The 15,092-nt window shown below is 32.8% G+C and overlaps 1 protein-coding gene across 1 annotated transcript in view; it reads left to right on the forward strand.

Moving 5' to 3' along the window:
- Window positions 1-15,092, forward strand: part of LRRIQ3 (leucine rich repeats and IQ motif containing 3) — a 167,897-nt gene that overhangs the window by 72,685 nt on the left and 80,120 nt on the right. The window contains exon 5 of the mRNA XM_001097148.5: window positions 10,187-10,343. Within this exon, the coding sequence (XP_001097148.4) occupies window positions 10,187-10,343 (157 nt within the window). The remainder of the gene's footprint in view (window positions 1-10,186; window positions 10,344-15,092) is intronic.

A 15,092-nucleotide genomic window follows, 5' to 3' on the forward strand; every position in this document is an offset into this window, starting at 1 on the left:
AAAAATGAGTCAAAAAAATGGATAAAGGATGTGAATAGACAACTTACCGAAGAAGAAATATAAACTACCAACCAACATATCAAAAGATCTTTAACCTCATTAATATTCAAGATATGCAAATTATATCAGCAATGAAATATATTTCCCTAATAATAAAAAAAAAATTAAAGTGGGATAATAGTTCTTATAAGGATTTAAGAGAAGGGGAATTATATTACTGGTGAGAATTGCCACCACCATTTTAAAAAATAAAATGGCAATTCTTTACTAAAATTAATTTTTAAAGTGTTATACTATTTGTAATGTTTAATTTTATGTGTCAACATGGCTAGGCTACGGTGCTCAGTTACTTGGTCAAACACCTGTCCAGATGTTATAAAGGTAGAATTTTAGATGTGATTAACATTTAAATTTGTAGACTTTGAGTGAAGCATATTACCCTCCATAATGTGGGTGAGCCACATCTAATCAATTAAAGATCTCAAATACAAAGACGAAGATTTCCTGGAGAAGCATTTCTGCCTCAAGACTATGACATAGAAACCCTGCCTGAATTTTCAGACTGCAGATTTGGACTTGAGATTGCAACATCAACTTTCCTCTGCAGGCCTGCCCTACAGATTTCAAACTTGCCAGCTTCCACAATTGTGTGAGCCAATTCCTTAAAATAAATCTCTCTCGCTGTATATATATATATATATATATATATATATATATATATATATATATATATTCTACTGGTTCTATTTTTTGAGAGAATCCTGACTAATACATTCTTACGCCAGCAATAACAATTCTTGAAATTTATACTACAAAAATAAAATGTGTGTGTGAGAGATGGTGGGGTGGGGGAGAAGGCTAGGAAGAGACAGAGAAAGAGAGCAAGAGAGAGATTGTCTTATTTGTAGTGGCAAAACTCTTGAAAAACTTATGTGTGTCCTTTGTTGAAAACTGGATACAAACACAGTATAAAATATTATGCAGTTAAAAAGTGAATTAATTCTAAAATTTAATTTGAGCGAATTCAGCAATGTATTAAGTGAGAAAAGCAAGTTACAAAAAAATACATTTAACAAACTTCTTTGTTTGCATAAAACAAGGGCAAAAGTTTATGTCCATTTGAACAAGGGAAAAATGTGGAACCAAATGTGTGGGTAGGTGCCTGTGCAATGGTCTGTAAAAGCCAGAGTGTAGTAATGATTGATAATTGTATGTGTGTGTATACAATTTTTAAAATGTGACATATACATGTGGGTGTATTTTTATTTTACAAAAAAGGGTATGTTATGCCTGCTATTTTCTAATAGGGTTGTTTCCATTTTCTATAGTATCAGATATTATTCCACAAGAATATTTAATAGCTGGCCGGGCGCAGTGGCTTACTTCTGTAATCCCAGCACTTTGGGAGGCCAAGGCGGGCGGATCACGAGCTCAGGAGATTGAGACCATCCTGGCTAACATGGTGAAACTCCCTCTCTACGAAAAAATACAAAAATTAGCCGGGCGTTGTGGCGGGCGCCTGTAGTCCCAGTTACTCCCGAGGCTGAGACAGGAGACTGGCATGAACTTGCAGGGAGACGGAGCTTGCAGTGAACCGAGTTCCCGCCACTGCACTCCAGCCTGGGCGACAGAGCGAGACTCTGTTTAAAAAAAAAAAAAAAAGAATTTGTAATAGCTAAATGTATTCTTCTGAATGGTTATGTTTTATTTAGGTAAATTCTCCCTTCTCGGTGGCCATTATTGTGGTTTCTGTTTTCTCTAAATTATAAAATGACAGGGACCAAACCCTGTAAATTTACGTATGTATATATATCCATTATAATGTCTTTATAAACAGTTTCTAGAATTTGATTTGCCAAGTCAATGGACATATAGAATTATATTTTATTATTGTATTACTGATACTAGTAATTGCTAGTTATATGGTGTATTATTATTATTATTTTGAGACAGTCTTGCTCTGTCACCCAGACTGGAGTGCAGTGGTGTGATCTCAGCTCACTGCAACCTCTGCCTCCTGAGTTTAAGTGATTCTCCTGCCTCAGCCTCCCGAGTAGCTGGGATTACAGGTGCGTGTCATCACACCTGGCCAATTTTTGTAGTATTACTAGAGACAGGGTTTCACCATGTTGGCCAGGCTGGCCTGGAGCTCCTGACCTCAAGTGATTTGCCCACCTTGGCCTCCCAAAGGTTCATGCTGGGATTACGGGCATGAACCACCTCACCCAGCTGTTATGTTATTAATATTATCAAGACAATATTTGCTTTTCTATTATTTCTGCTAATAATAGTACTACTGTTAATACAAATAATAAGATAAGGCCTTATCTTTTCTTCATACTTGGCTTATCTTTTCTTCATACTTTTTACATGAGACTCTTGTCATTAAGTCAAGTCTTTAGTGAAATGAGCGACAAGAGTGAAGGTGGTTGAAGGTAGCTCTTAAAGGCTATGTTGCAAGTTAATATTTTCAATTGTGATAAAATATACACACCTTTTCCATCTATCTATATTTTTACTTTCAACCACTGCCAAAGTTACCTGGAAAATCACCTTTTATCATCAGTTCTGGATAACTTCTATTTAAAATATTTTGATTTACAAGGTTCTGAAGATGATAGTGACTTTTCCTTTACTGATTGTGATGATTATTGTGATGATTCTTTTTAAATAATTTAATATACCTTTCTTTGTTTTACAGTAGAAAAGAACTAAAAGGTGGCACTACATTATAATGAATCATTTCCTCTTTAGGACAAATAGAGCTGAAGACTAAGTACATAACAGGGCAGACTTACTCTTTTAAATTAATAATCATTTGAATTATGGGTCTTTATAAGTTTTACTCTTCATGCTTCTGCAATTTATACCTTATTAATGGTATATTACCTATTACCGTAAAACCTTAATACTTACATAATGGCTTAAATTTTTTCATTAATATGTAAATTTAGAGCTCTTTGCAGATAGCATTTTGTAGATACTTTTAAAACATTCTAAGCATATGTATCTTCTTTCTCATTTAAAAATTACTGTGATCAACATTTCCTTTATATTTTGATACTCACTACCTTGTATTTTTCTACTAAACCTAGGTAATTAGCAACAAACTTTGAGGAAAACTTAAAAATTATCTAATATTTTTAAGTTAATAATCCCTATGTATTGAATTGTAAAATAAAAATTAATCTAATTGTTTGTTATTTAATACCATAGAAAGAAATCTCAATTTTTTTTCTGAAATTGCTGAAGTTATTATCTCACCCTTTGACAGGTTCAATGTAGGGGGGGAGCATTATATCTGATTGCCTGTATGTTGTCATTTCAGAGAATTGTTAATAGACCCTTATATTGGCTTTCTAGTCTTCAAATTTCAAGCCATGATAGTGGCTTGAATACCTGACCTCATATTTCCAAAGTTACAAAAGAACATAGTGAAACTTATTACCTTAATTTCAGTGGGCAAGGGCAAGAGCTCCAGGTATAGGACAGTGTATGGATTTTTATTTTTTATTCTTTTGGTATTCTCTCTGTACTAACACATTTCTCAAATACTGGGTACTCTGTTTTGGAAAAACTTCCATATTGGAGACTTCTTCTGTTTTATTGTTTTAAACTGTAGTGGGGTTTTTTGTTTTTAGGTTTTTAAAATCAATATATTTTGATTTTTAAAAAGAAAGTTAGAATGTATATTTTGGACTTATTTTTAATTGAATAATGTCCTGATTTATATTGTTTTAGTTCTCTGTATTGATTTTCTATTTTACATTATGCATTTTCAGTGTTTAATATTTGGTCTTTCTCGTCAAGTCTTGTTTTTCTTCTCTTTTAGAACATTCTTAGTTGTTTCAACAACTGTTCCAACGTTCGACTTTTTTGCGGGGAGGGTTCAGATTCCTTTGGGGATCTGAAGAAAGCTATGGGTATTTTACCTAGTATAGTCCATGCGTGCATACTCAAATAAAATTTGCTTGTGAATTCACTAGATTCATAACCCTGAAGCTAAACTGTAATATATACCATAACTTTAAAATTCTCCTGTTTTTTTGCCTTTATTCTTGGAAAATTAGAGTAAATCTGAGTTCTTTCATGAAAGATCCAAGACCCCTCTCTTCTCCTGTCTAGGTTACCTTGATCTTGAGATCTAGACTGTCTCACACTATCCAACCAGGACCTTAATGGATTAATGAAGCTACTTACTTATTGAAGGCAAAGTAAAGTTTTACAAACACTCTATTTTATTTTGAACTCTTTATTTTCTATTTTGTAATGAGACTTTTAGTTGCTAAGGCAACCAGATAATTCCTGAATTCCTCCAGCCAGTAGTTCATTAAGAAGCCACTTCCTAAGTTAGAATGTCATTAGGGAGTCTCCAGTAAAACTAAGATGAGATGGAAATATTAAAGAAATGTTGAGATTAAATAACTGATGTCGTTAAAAGTTAAATTTAAATGTTTTGTCCTCACAATTCATTATAAAAAGAGAAAAATAATCTTCCATTTTTTGTTTTTCTAATCTAAATATCATTAGACTTTGAATTTTTAATCAATAGGTCCCTAGAGTCTAGAACAGTGCTTTTTGAATGAGTGAATGCTTGAGCAATTCCTGAAAGTGAATAAATACTTCTGCTGAGATAAAAATTAGGTTTTAACATCTATAGGTTGTGGAAATGATTTGTACCACTTCAATTCTATGGGTTTACTTTCTATTAGACATTATAAAAAAAAATAATTAGATAAGATAGTATGCTTTAGAAAGAAAATGAAAATAAAATTAAAGATTATATTTAAAATAGGAGCCATGTAAAATTAATTATATAATTATATAAAATATTAAGAATATAAGGGAAATTTATTTTAAAATAAACTTAAATCCTAACATTATTCACATATATGTCATATCATTTTTGTGCCTCTCTTCCTTTATAGCTTTTGTTGTTAGTGATTATTTTATAGTTTAACATGTACATTTCTTTATTGATTTTTTAATTGTATGTTTTTAGTGATTTTCTTGGTGCTTTTTTTTTTTTTTTTTTTAAGACGGAGTCTCGCTCTGTCACCTAGGCTAGAGTGCAGTGGCTCCATCTCTGCTCACTAAAAGCTCCGCCTCCTGGGTTCATGCCATTCTCCTGCCTCAGCTTCCTGAGTAGGTGGGACTATAGGTGCCTGCCACCACACCTCGCTAATTTTTTGTATTTGTAGTAGAGATGGGGTTTCACCATGTTAGCCAGGATGGTCTCGATCTCCTAACCTTTTGATCCACCCGACTCAGCCTCCCAAAGTGCTGCGATTACAGGCATGATCTTGGTGCTTTTATTAGGCCTTACAATATACACTTTAACTTATCATGTCTACTTCATATTTATACTAACAAGTCTAGTGAGATATGGAAACGTTACTTCTATATAGCATTATTCTCTTTCCCCAGTTTTTGTACTATTAAATTAGACATATTACATCTATACATGTTACAAATCCAACAGTTTGTGACTATAATTATTACATTATAAAACTGTAAACTTTTTAAAGAAACTAAAAGATGAATAGATATATTCATAGAGTTTGTTATATTAATATTTCTATTTATCATTTTTAGCTCTCTTCATTTTTATGAATTTGAGCTACCGTTTGGGGTTGTTTCACTATTCCAACTTTGCTTTCACCTGCCTCCTTGTGCCTTTATTGTCAGATATATTTCTATATGTCATAGATCCAACAATACAATTATACACACAAAATCATATAATTATATATATAATTGTGTGTGTATATATAGAGAGAGATAAAGGGAGGGGGGTTTATGTGTTTATATATATGTTTATATAATTAATTTTCCAATTAAGAGAAAAAATATGCATTTATACCGATTAATAATTACTTAATTACCTTTGCCAGCACTCTGCTTTTTTTATCTTAAAAAACATGGAGGTCTCTTGCCTTCAGCCTAAATAGAACTTCCTTTAGTAGCTCTTACAAGGCATGCTGCTAGAAGTAAATTATTTTAGCTTGTATTGATCTGGCAACATTGTTATTTCACCTTCAGTTTTGAAAGATCATATTTTCTGGATTTAAGATTGTTGATTGAGTTTCTTCTTTTTCTTCTTTCAGAACTTTGACAATGTCATACTGTTGCCTTCTGGCTTCCATTGTTTCTCATAAGAGAGCCATAGTTAATTTTATTGGGGTTCCTTTGGATGTGACTCATCATTTTTCTTGATTTCAAGAAAACATTTTCGAGATTTTCTCTGTCTTTAGATTTCAATAGTTTTACTATGATGTGTCTGGATGTGGACCTCTTTATGTTCATTGGACTTCTTGGATGTGTAGATTAATTTTTCAAAATCAAGTTATAGAATTTTTAGCCATTATTCTCTTATTTATTTTCCGCCTTTTTCTCTCTGTCTCTCTTATTTTCTTGTACTCCCATTATTTGTACTGGTGGACTCAATCCTATCCCTCAACTTTTTGTGAGTCTGCTCACTTGTCTTCATTTTATTTCTGTTTTTCAGATTGCATAATCTGTTGAGCCACTGGAGTAAAATTTTTTGTTTCAGTTATTGTACTTCTTAGTTGCAAAATTTTTGTTTTTGTAAAATTATTTTTATGTCTTTATTGATAGTCTTTATTTGAAAAGGCATTGTTATCATGCCTTTAAATGTATTTGATTTCTTTTAAGCGTATTTACTTACTTAAGCTTGATTTTCTTTCAACATATTTATAATACCTGCTTTGAACTCTTTGTCTGTTTTGTCTGTTGTCTGGGCCCTTTATATGTTGGCTTCTGTTGTCTGCCCTATTTTGTATATAGTTTACATTTTTGTGTTTCTTTGTCTAATAACATTTTGTTTAAAATTAGACATTTTAGGTACTATATCGTAATAATCCGGGATACTGTAGCCCCACCCAGAGTTTCTTGTGATTTGTTTATTTGTTTAATAACTTGTCTGGACTATTTTAGTGAAGTCTATTTACCCTGCATTGTGCAGCCTCTGATATTGCTCCTCAGAGCTTGCCCCAGCTATAGTCAGCTGTTTGGCCAGCTCTAGTTGCTCTTGGGAGGACAGTGGTATAAGCAGGGCTCTCTGACTGTCTTCTCTGATTTCCCTGTTAAGTCTTCTGAACTGTTTTAGTATCAAACTCAGTGTCAACCTTTACTAATTGCCGGTTGATTGCTCTATTGTCTTTAACAATGCTCTGGGACATAAATTAACAGTCTGATTCATTTTATGTTGAGGCCCTTTCCAGGGTAATCTTTGAGACCAGTTTTTGCTGTTTGGTCTAATCCCAGTACTCTTCTTAGCTCTTTTCTTGTTTCTCTCTGGAAAATTTCAACCTGATCTTCAGTTTACCTTTTTAGTCTCATGGAACTACCATCCTTCTCTTAATTGCTTAACACCATAATCTCCATTGTTTTTAACAGTGCCTTTAGATTTGAAATTCTCCATACTCTGTTTCATAAAGTCAGTTCAGTTTGAGGGGATGAGGGGAGCACTTCAGATTCTATGTTCATATGGGCTACATTTATCTTTGGGCAAAATCACTGTGCCACTGTCCTGGATCAGAGGGAGGAGGCAGTGGTTCACTTTTTTCAGAGTGACATTCACAAATAGAATGCTCAGCTGTGACAGCAGTCTCTTGTCTTCTCAGCTTGCCTCACCTGGCACAGAATCGCTATCTTATAAGTGATCTGGAATAAGAGCTACCAGGGCTCCAGTATTCTCTACCTGTTGCACCTTGATTAGAACTTCTGCCTATCAGTGGGAGCTGGAGGGATGAAGAAAGCCCCAGACCTCTCAACTATTCTTTCCTGACATAATACCTCTGAAACATGTAGGTAGGCTTGGGATGCGAGATAAATTTATGCATTTCTTGTGAAAATACCGTAGTCCTCAACTAGGACCCAGTGGGAGAGGGATCCTGTGTTCTCGGCTGTACTTATTCAAGGTAGAACTTCTGTCATATTGAACTGGGGTCGAAGGAGGAAGGGAGGAAACGAGAGAAAATTGTGGTTTAAATGGCAAAGATTCACTGTTAATACTGAGATGTAATAGATTTTCTTGAATAGATGTTTATTTCACTGTATGCCCTTTGGACAATTTCCAGAGATATTTAACTTAAAAAAAAAATTCCCACCAGATATTGTTTCACTGGGAAGAGATTCCACAGAATTTCTCACATCTCTATTCCAGAAGTCATCTCCCCAACTTGATCCTTTTCAAAGCCACTCTTCTGCTCAAAGCTCTGCAATGACTTTCCATCTCAGTGACCTTCTTTCTGTTTTTCAGACATGCCAAATGTGGTCTCGTCTCATGAAGCATACTTCTGTCTGGTTCTTTGCACTTTATATTTGCTCTGACTGGAATGTTTTTTTTCTGTGGTGCCCCCTGTGTCTTGTCTCTTCTTAGCAATATCCCAGACCAGCCTAAGTATAAAGCAGTTTACTTATTATATATTTTGTGTTTTATTTCCATATTATCTATCTCTACATAGTAGAGAATATAAGCTTCATCATGTTAGAGACTTTTTTTTCTCTTCACAAGGCACATATTGAGCATTTGCAGAAGACCACTTTTCCCTTTAACATCCATTCTTTTCTCTTCTTTTGGCAATTGACTGAAAACTAGAGATTGTATTCACACTCTCACTTGTGGCTAAGTATATTCATCAGACTACAACTTTTTTGTTGTTGTTACATTGGAAAGTGAGCAGAAGTAATGAGTACAACTTTGATTTTATGTGCTTAAATTGTTATTGTTGCCTCTTTGTTTCCACGTTTCCTTATTCCGTGGGCTAGAATGCGTTCATCGTGTAGCTGATGGCAGTGATTTTGGATATGGTAAAACAAAATCGAATGACTTTATGGAGCAGAGCTACTCTACTCACCTAGACTGGTCAGCATGAGAAAGTAAACGGCCTTATTTAAACTATTATAAATTTTATTATCTTAGTATATTTTATCCTAATTTGTATGTCATTAATACAAATATTTTGAATGAAGGAGTAAATAGGTGGAGTCTACTTAAAACATCTTAGAAGCGAGAATATTGCTTTCCTCAGTTAATTTGTTTTATTTCTCCTATTGAGTAATAATGGTAATAATGGTAGCCATCTACCTCATTCATCATTTTACTCCAAAAAATAATTTTATCAAACAGAATGGATGTTGCTGATTTTTGGTAAATCACCTCCATGATATTGATGTGGTTTCTTTGGATCCTGTTTTACAAAGATTTTTCTGTAAAGATAGGCTGCTAAATTTTATCCAATGCCTTTCCTGTATCTACTTATATAATCACACTTTTTTTCCTCTACTAATTTGTTGATGTAGTGAGTTTTATAACACATGATCATAGTGTTATTATTCTTTGCTTACATTTTTAGATTCTCTTCACTAATATTTAGAATTTTTGTGCCTGGGTTCAAAGGTGAGATTGGCCTATGGTTTTCTTTTTATTGCCTTCTTAGACCAGTAGGCATTGTAGTACAATATTGAGTAGGTTTCATGAAAGATTACATCCTTTCCTTGTTTTTAATCTTAGAGGGAAAACATGTAGTTTTTGACCATTGAGTATGATGTCAGCTTGTAGATGCCATTTATTGGGTAATATTTTTGATCTATTGGGTTAAATAAAGCATAGTATTAAAATTAAACTCACCTGTTTTTAAAACTTTTTCTTAGTGTGTCTAATGAAAAACTTAAAATTATTTTTGACTTATATTATGTTGGACATACTGCTCTAGAGCATATTTCCTAGTTTGTAATGAAGTACAGATACAATTTTTGTGGCATAGTAGTAACTCTTAACCTCATTTTAAAAGTTCCTTCTTCACTAGGTTGGAAAAAAAAAAAAACAAAAACTTCACACTGCTTACCTTATGTGTCTATAGATAATTTAGACATGTTCTTCTTCCCATTATTTATTAAAATGCTTAGCCAGATGTAAGTACAGAATTGTTTGTAGATTCATATCAGACAAAATTCTCAGCATGCATTTATCCTCTGATGATTGCTGATGGATAAACCTTAGTTACTAAGTAGCATTATATAACAATACAATGAAAATAAATATATTATTACATTCAATTTACCACCATGTTTTCTAAGATGTAAGTGAACTCATGACTGATTTTCACATTTTTTAATGACACCAAACTAACAAGCAGTTTTCCACTTCCCTTATATTCAGCCCTGTGTTTTTGCATAAAAAACATCGGGAAAAAATTATTAGAGGATATGAAACAAAATGGATTTACATAACCAAAGGATATGAAGATAAGCTCCTTAAGGATCTCTTTTTCAAACCTGAAACTAATATAAAAGGAAAGCTTGCATATTGGAAACATGTAAGTATAATTAGTGTATTATTTTTCTTTGAAATGTTTTTATTTAAGATATTAAAGTTTGCAATTTAGGTAGCACTATTATTTCTTCAGTCTATTAAATTTCCTTCATTATATTATTAATATCCTGCTTTATATTTTTTGATTGAAAAAAGTCATATAGTAATGTAATACAAATATATTTTTATGGTGCATTAATAGTATACACAACCATTTAATAATTTATGCTTTAAATATATAATTTTTTATTTCATTTTTACAAGTAGTAATAGTAATGTAAAAACCACTTCTCAGTGGTTGAAAACATAAATATTTACTTTATTAAAGAGTGCTAACTCTGTATAATACAACATTCCTTCGTTGTTTTGTGCTATATTATGAATTGCTTTGAGGACACAGTAGAAATAGAAAGAAATTTATTTATGTTGATTGAATGCCTACTATATCCCAAACACTGTGCTAGACATAGTGCAAGTGGTATGTAACTTATTCTCTGTAGCACCATAGATAGATATTTTTATCTCATTTTGAGCAATATGAAAACTAAGAGACATAGAGGTTAATTAACTTACCAAAAGCTACACAATTGATAGGTAGGATTGGACTCCAGGTCTTCTGACTCCAGAATTTGTGTTTTTTTATCTTTATAATTTTGTTTTGATTTGGACACTAATTAATGATAGAAGTGAATAGTTAGCATTATAGTAGTATTAACTGGAGTGAACATTATAATTTCTAAAGCACTTGGTTTGTGATAAGCTCCTTCATTTGTGGCTCTCTGCTTGAGTAGCCTGAGCTATAAATATTTCTATTACATTAGCATTGTTGTAAGGGAATGCAAAAGGTCCAGACTGTCATTAGTCTTATTTCAATGCAAATGAAGAACTATGTTCCAGATATAGCATAGGAAAGTCCTCATCTCCTCAAACCGTGTGAAAGTTGTTCATTGAATAAAAACATAGGATACAAAAGGCAAATGTGTTCTACTCAAAACTTGTCCCTCATCAGCACTCAGTGCCAACAGTATTAATTTGCTCCAGATGATAGTGTGCATTGTGAAATTATAAAGTTCATCTGAAGTATGTTTTGACCCTCTGTGTAGAATATAAAATCACTGGATTTCAGAGCATACCACCTGCTTTTCTATATGCTTTATACAGAGTATGATTTCAGAGTATGATTAGAGAGTATGATATCAGTATATTGATAACCAGTTTGTTGTGTAATTATAACTAATTTGAATATATTGACAACCAATGTATGTGCGTATAAATATATATCATGTATATATATTGTGTTGTGGCAAGTGAATACATATGTGCATGAAATCAAATAAAATACTCATTTTCCAAAGATTTTTTAGTATGTGTAAAGTTATATAAAATGTACCATTGTTAGAGTTTTGCAAGTATTTTGAATATTATGAAGTTTTTTCCAGATAAATTTATCATAAAGAATGTTTGAAATCTCCCTTGTATTTTTAATAATTCTGCTAACTGTATCATTATTAATGTTACTTTTTAAGAACTATTTTTTCATAGTTGATAAATATGTACATTGTCTTATGCATTTTTATCGTTTATAACCACCATTAATAGAATATTAATATAGAAGTTGTCTTCATCTCAATTTCTTAAAGTAATTAAAATTATTTTAATTGTAAATTTTATTTTTTGATGAATACTATCTTTGTATAAAATTGTCCTTCAATCTTCTGCTGCCTTCATTTGTAGTTTCCTCTTCAGCTCACTTAGTTAATATATTGTTCTTTTATTATTATCTTTCATTATTCTTATTTTATTATTTATATGATAATTACATATTATTTTATTCATTATGCATTATTTTTATTCACTTATTGTTCTTTTATCTTTTATTATTTTGAGTGGTAAAAATAATAAAAGAATAATATATCGACTAAGTGAGCTACGTGATTTCTTGTGCCTTGGAGTTTGGTTTGTAAGAAACTATAGTGATAATTGATAAATCTAAAGGAACAGTGAAAGGGTTAAGGAGTAGGGAAAGGGGTGGGGGTGAGAAAACATGGACATTTAATACTGAGAGTTCATAGAAAACAAGACAAAACAATAGCAACAACAAAACATGCCATGAGCAAAGCAATACAAAGGATTAGCCAAGAATAGAATTCAAGGTTCAGTAATTAGATGAAGTAATTAGTATCTGAATCTTCTCCTGTTTGGGGATAAAATGTGCTTGATCTAAAGGATTTAACATTTCCCCGTAACTATGGAACCTAAAGTGCGAAGAGCCAGAGGAGTAAGTTCAAGCTACATTCACTTAGGAAATACCACGATGCAAAACTAGAGGTTCAAATAAACATCCAGTGTTTATAGAGCAATAACTAACTGTAAATGAGATACAGAACCAGAAGTCAGAAACCATGAAGAATGAATTTGACAAAAGCAGTTGGGTCAGAATAGAAGAAATGGAGGATGTGAAACACTTAATAGGGACATTATTTTTCCATGGCTTACAGATACGAAAGCATGGTTGTGACTTGTACAGATGAGGCTGGCATAAATACAGAACTGTGAGAGTTCAATTAGATCCAATTGTAGGAAAACTTGTATACTATTATGATAGATTTTAGGAAAATCTGAATACCAATATGAAAAAGTTTGCTAGGATGCCTAAAGATATTTAAAATTGGCTTTGGTATCATTGATCCTTTCCCTTGGAGGTTACTGAGCAAAATATATGTTCAGGGAGTAATAGCAAACACACCAAAACCCCACAGGGGCTTTGACTTCAAATTCCTTATAAACTTATAGTAAGTAACCTAGACTGGACTGTGCTGTAATTCCTTTATTACCTATACTTTGTTGGCATAAATAGTCTTCTTTCATCTACTTCCTATGTTTCAAACATGAATTTTAGAAGGAATACGTTGTGAGGGAGTCACACCCATGGGAGCCAAAAGGAAAGAGATGGGGGCATTTCCCAAAATATTTATGTCAGAGGCAGCCTAGCTCCCCTCTTTTCCTCCCCCGGCCATCCCCACTCCCTGCCACGTACATCTGAAGCATCCTTGTGCTGATTTAGTTCCTATGTTGTAAGGAAGGAGAGAAAGCATCTGTGAAGTAAGAAAGTGATGGCCAGAAACTTTTACTGCTTCAACCATGTGGAAAGAAAAGAATCAGTCTATATGTGGTGAATTTCTATCTTTTTTGACAGTCCACTTCCTAGAATAATGATCTAATCTTTTTCTTAGAACTTGAGCAATACCCTTTCTCCCTGAGGCATGAAAATTGGAATTTCACACCCTCTGTCTTAATCTTCTGGAGAGGGTGCCTGATTCTCCCTGGTTATCAACAAAGGAGGAAACCTTTCTATAGGGTAACCATATACAACCTTTCTGAAAGGGATCTCTTACTCAGAACCACTTCTAATGTACTGAATGTTCATATCCTGTACTCTATGGCTTTGTATACCTCCAGAAAACACCTGACATAAAATAACCTGACTTTCAGCTATACTAAAGTAAGATTGGTTTTATAATGCTGATTTGCTTGAATTCTAGAATATTTTTATTGATTTTGGCTTTGCTTCTAAAGATTAATTTTTCCCATAGATAGGACTCATGGAACTATATGCATGCTATGTTGAGTGCCATTTTGTAAGATCAAATAAAATTAAATGTTCTCATATACAATTCTCCCTATGAACCCTTTCCATTAATTATTATTAGATGTATTATTCTAAAGGTTTAAATATATATTTTTAAATCTGATGAGCTGTTTGTATTTAAATCTATTATAATTTTAATAAGGGTTCAAAAATATAAACAAAATAACTTTTTAATTATACCACATAGGCCAGCCATGGTGGCTCATGTCTGTAATCTCAGCACTTAGGAGGCTAAGGCGGATAGATTAATTGAGGCCAGGAGTTCAAGACCAGCTTGGCCATACACACACACACACACACACACACACACACACACACACCCACATAGATGTGCAAAAATACATTAAGGTATAGTCAGCAAGATATTAATAGTGTTCATAGTTAATACAATTTTAGATAATTACTACTTTCTTTCTAAAGGTTTACACATTCTTTTTAAAAATTCAAATATGTTTTATTTGCAAAATAAAAATGTTTTTGTTGTGAACAAAAAAATTACTTACTTTTTTGACAACATAAATATGGAAATATTGCCTTCAGGCACCTCTGTTTTATATTTTATGCCACATCATCAGTTCTCTTCTTTTTAATTCATAAACTTAATTTGTTAAAGCAGTATTAGTTTCATAACCAAGTTGAGAGGGAAGTACAGAGAGTTTCCTATACCCCCAAATTGACATCCTACACCACAGTGGTAAATTTATTAAATAGATATATTGACACATCATTATCACAGGTAGTCCGTAGTTTCCATTGCGGTTCACTGTTGGTGTTGTATACTTTATAGGTTTTGACAAATGTATAATTGTATGTGTTCACTATTGTAGTATACAGAATTGCTTCACTGTCCTAAAAGTTCTTTGTACTCTGCCTATCCTTCTTATCTTACCCGTGGCAACCACTGATCCTTTCACTGTCTCCACAGTTTTGCCTTTTCTGAAATGTCATATAGTTGAACTCATACAGTATGTAACCTTTTCATATTGGCTTCTTTCACTTGGTAATACGTGTTTAAGTCTCCTTTATGCCTTTGCATGTGGCTTTGAGCACACACTTTATTTTTAGCACTGAATAATATTCCATTGTATGAAAGATCATCCATTC

This window comes from Macaca mulatta, chromosome 1 (genome assembly GCF_049350105.2).
Source record: "Macaca mulatta isolate MMU2019108-1 chromosome 1, T2T-MMU8v2.0, whole genome shotgun sequence".
Lineage (NCBI taxonomy): Eukaryota > Metazoa > Chordata > Mammalia > Primates > Cercopithecidae > Macaca > Macaca mulatta.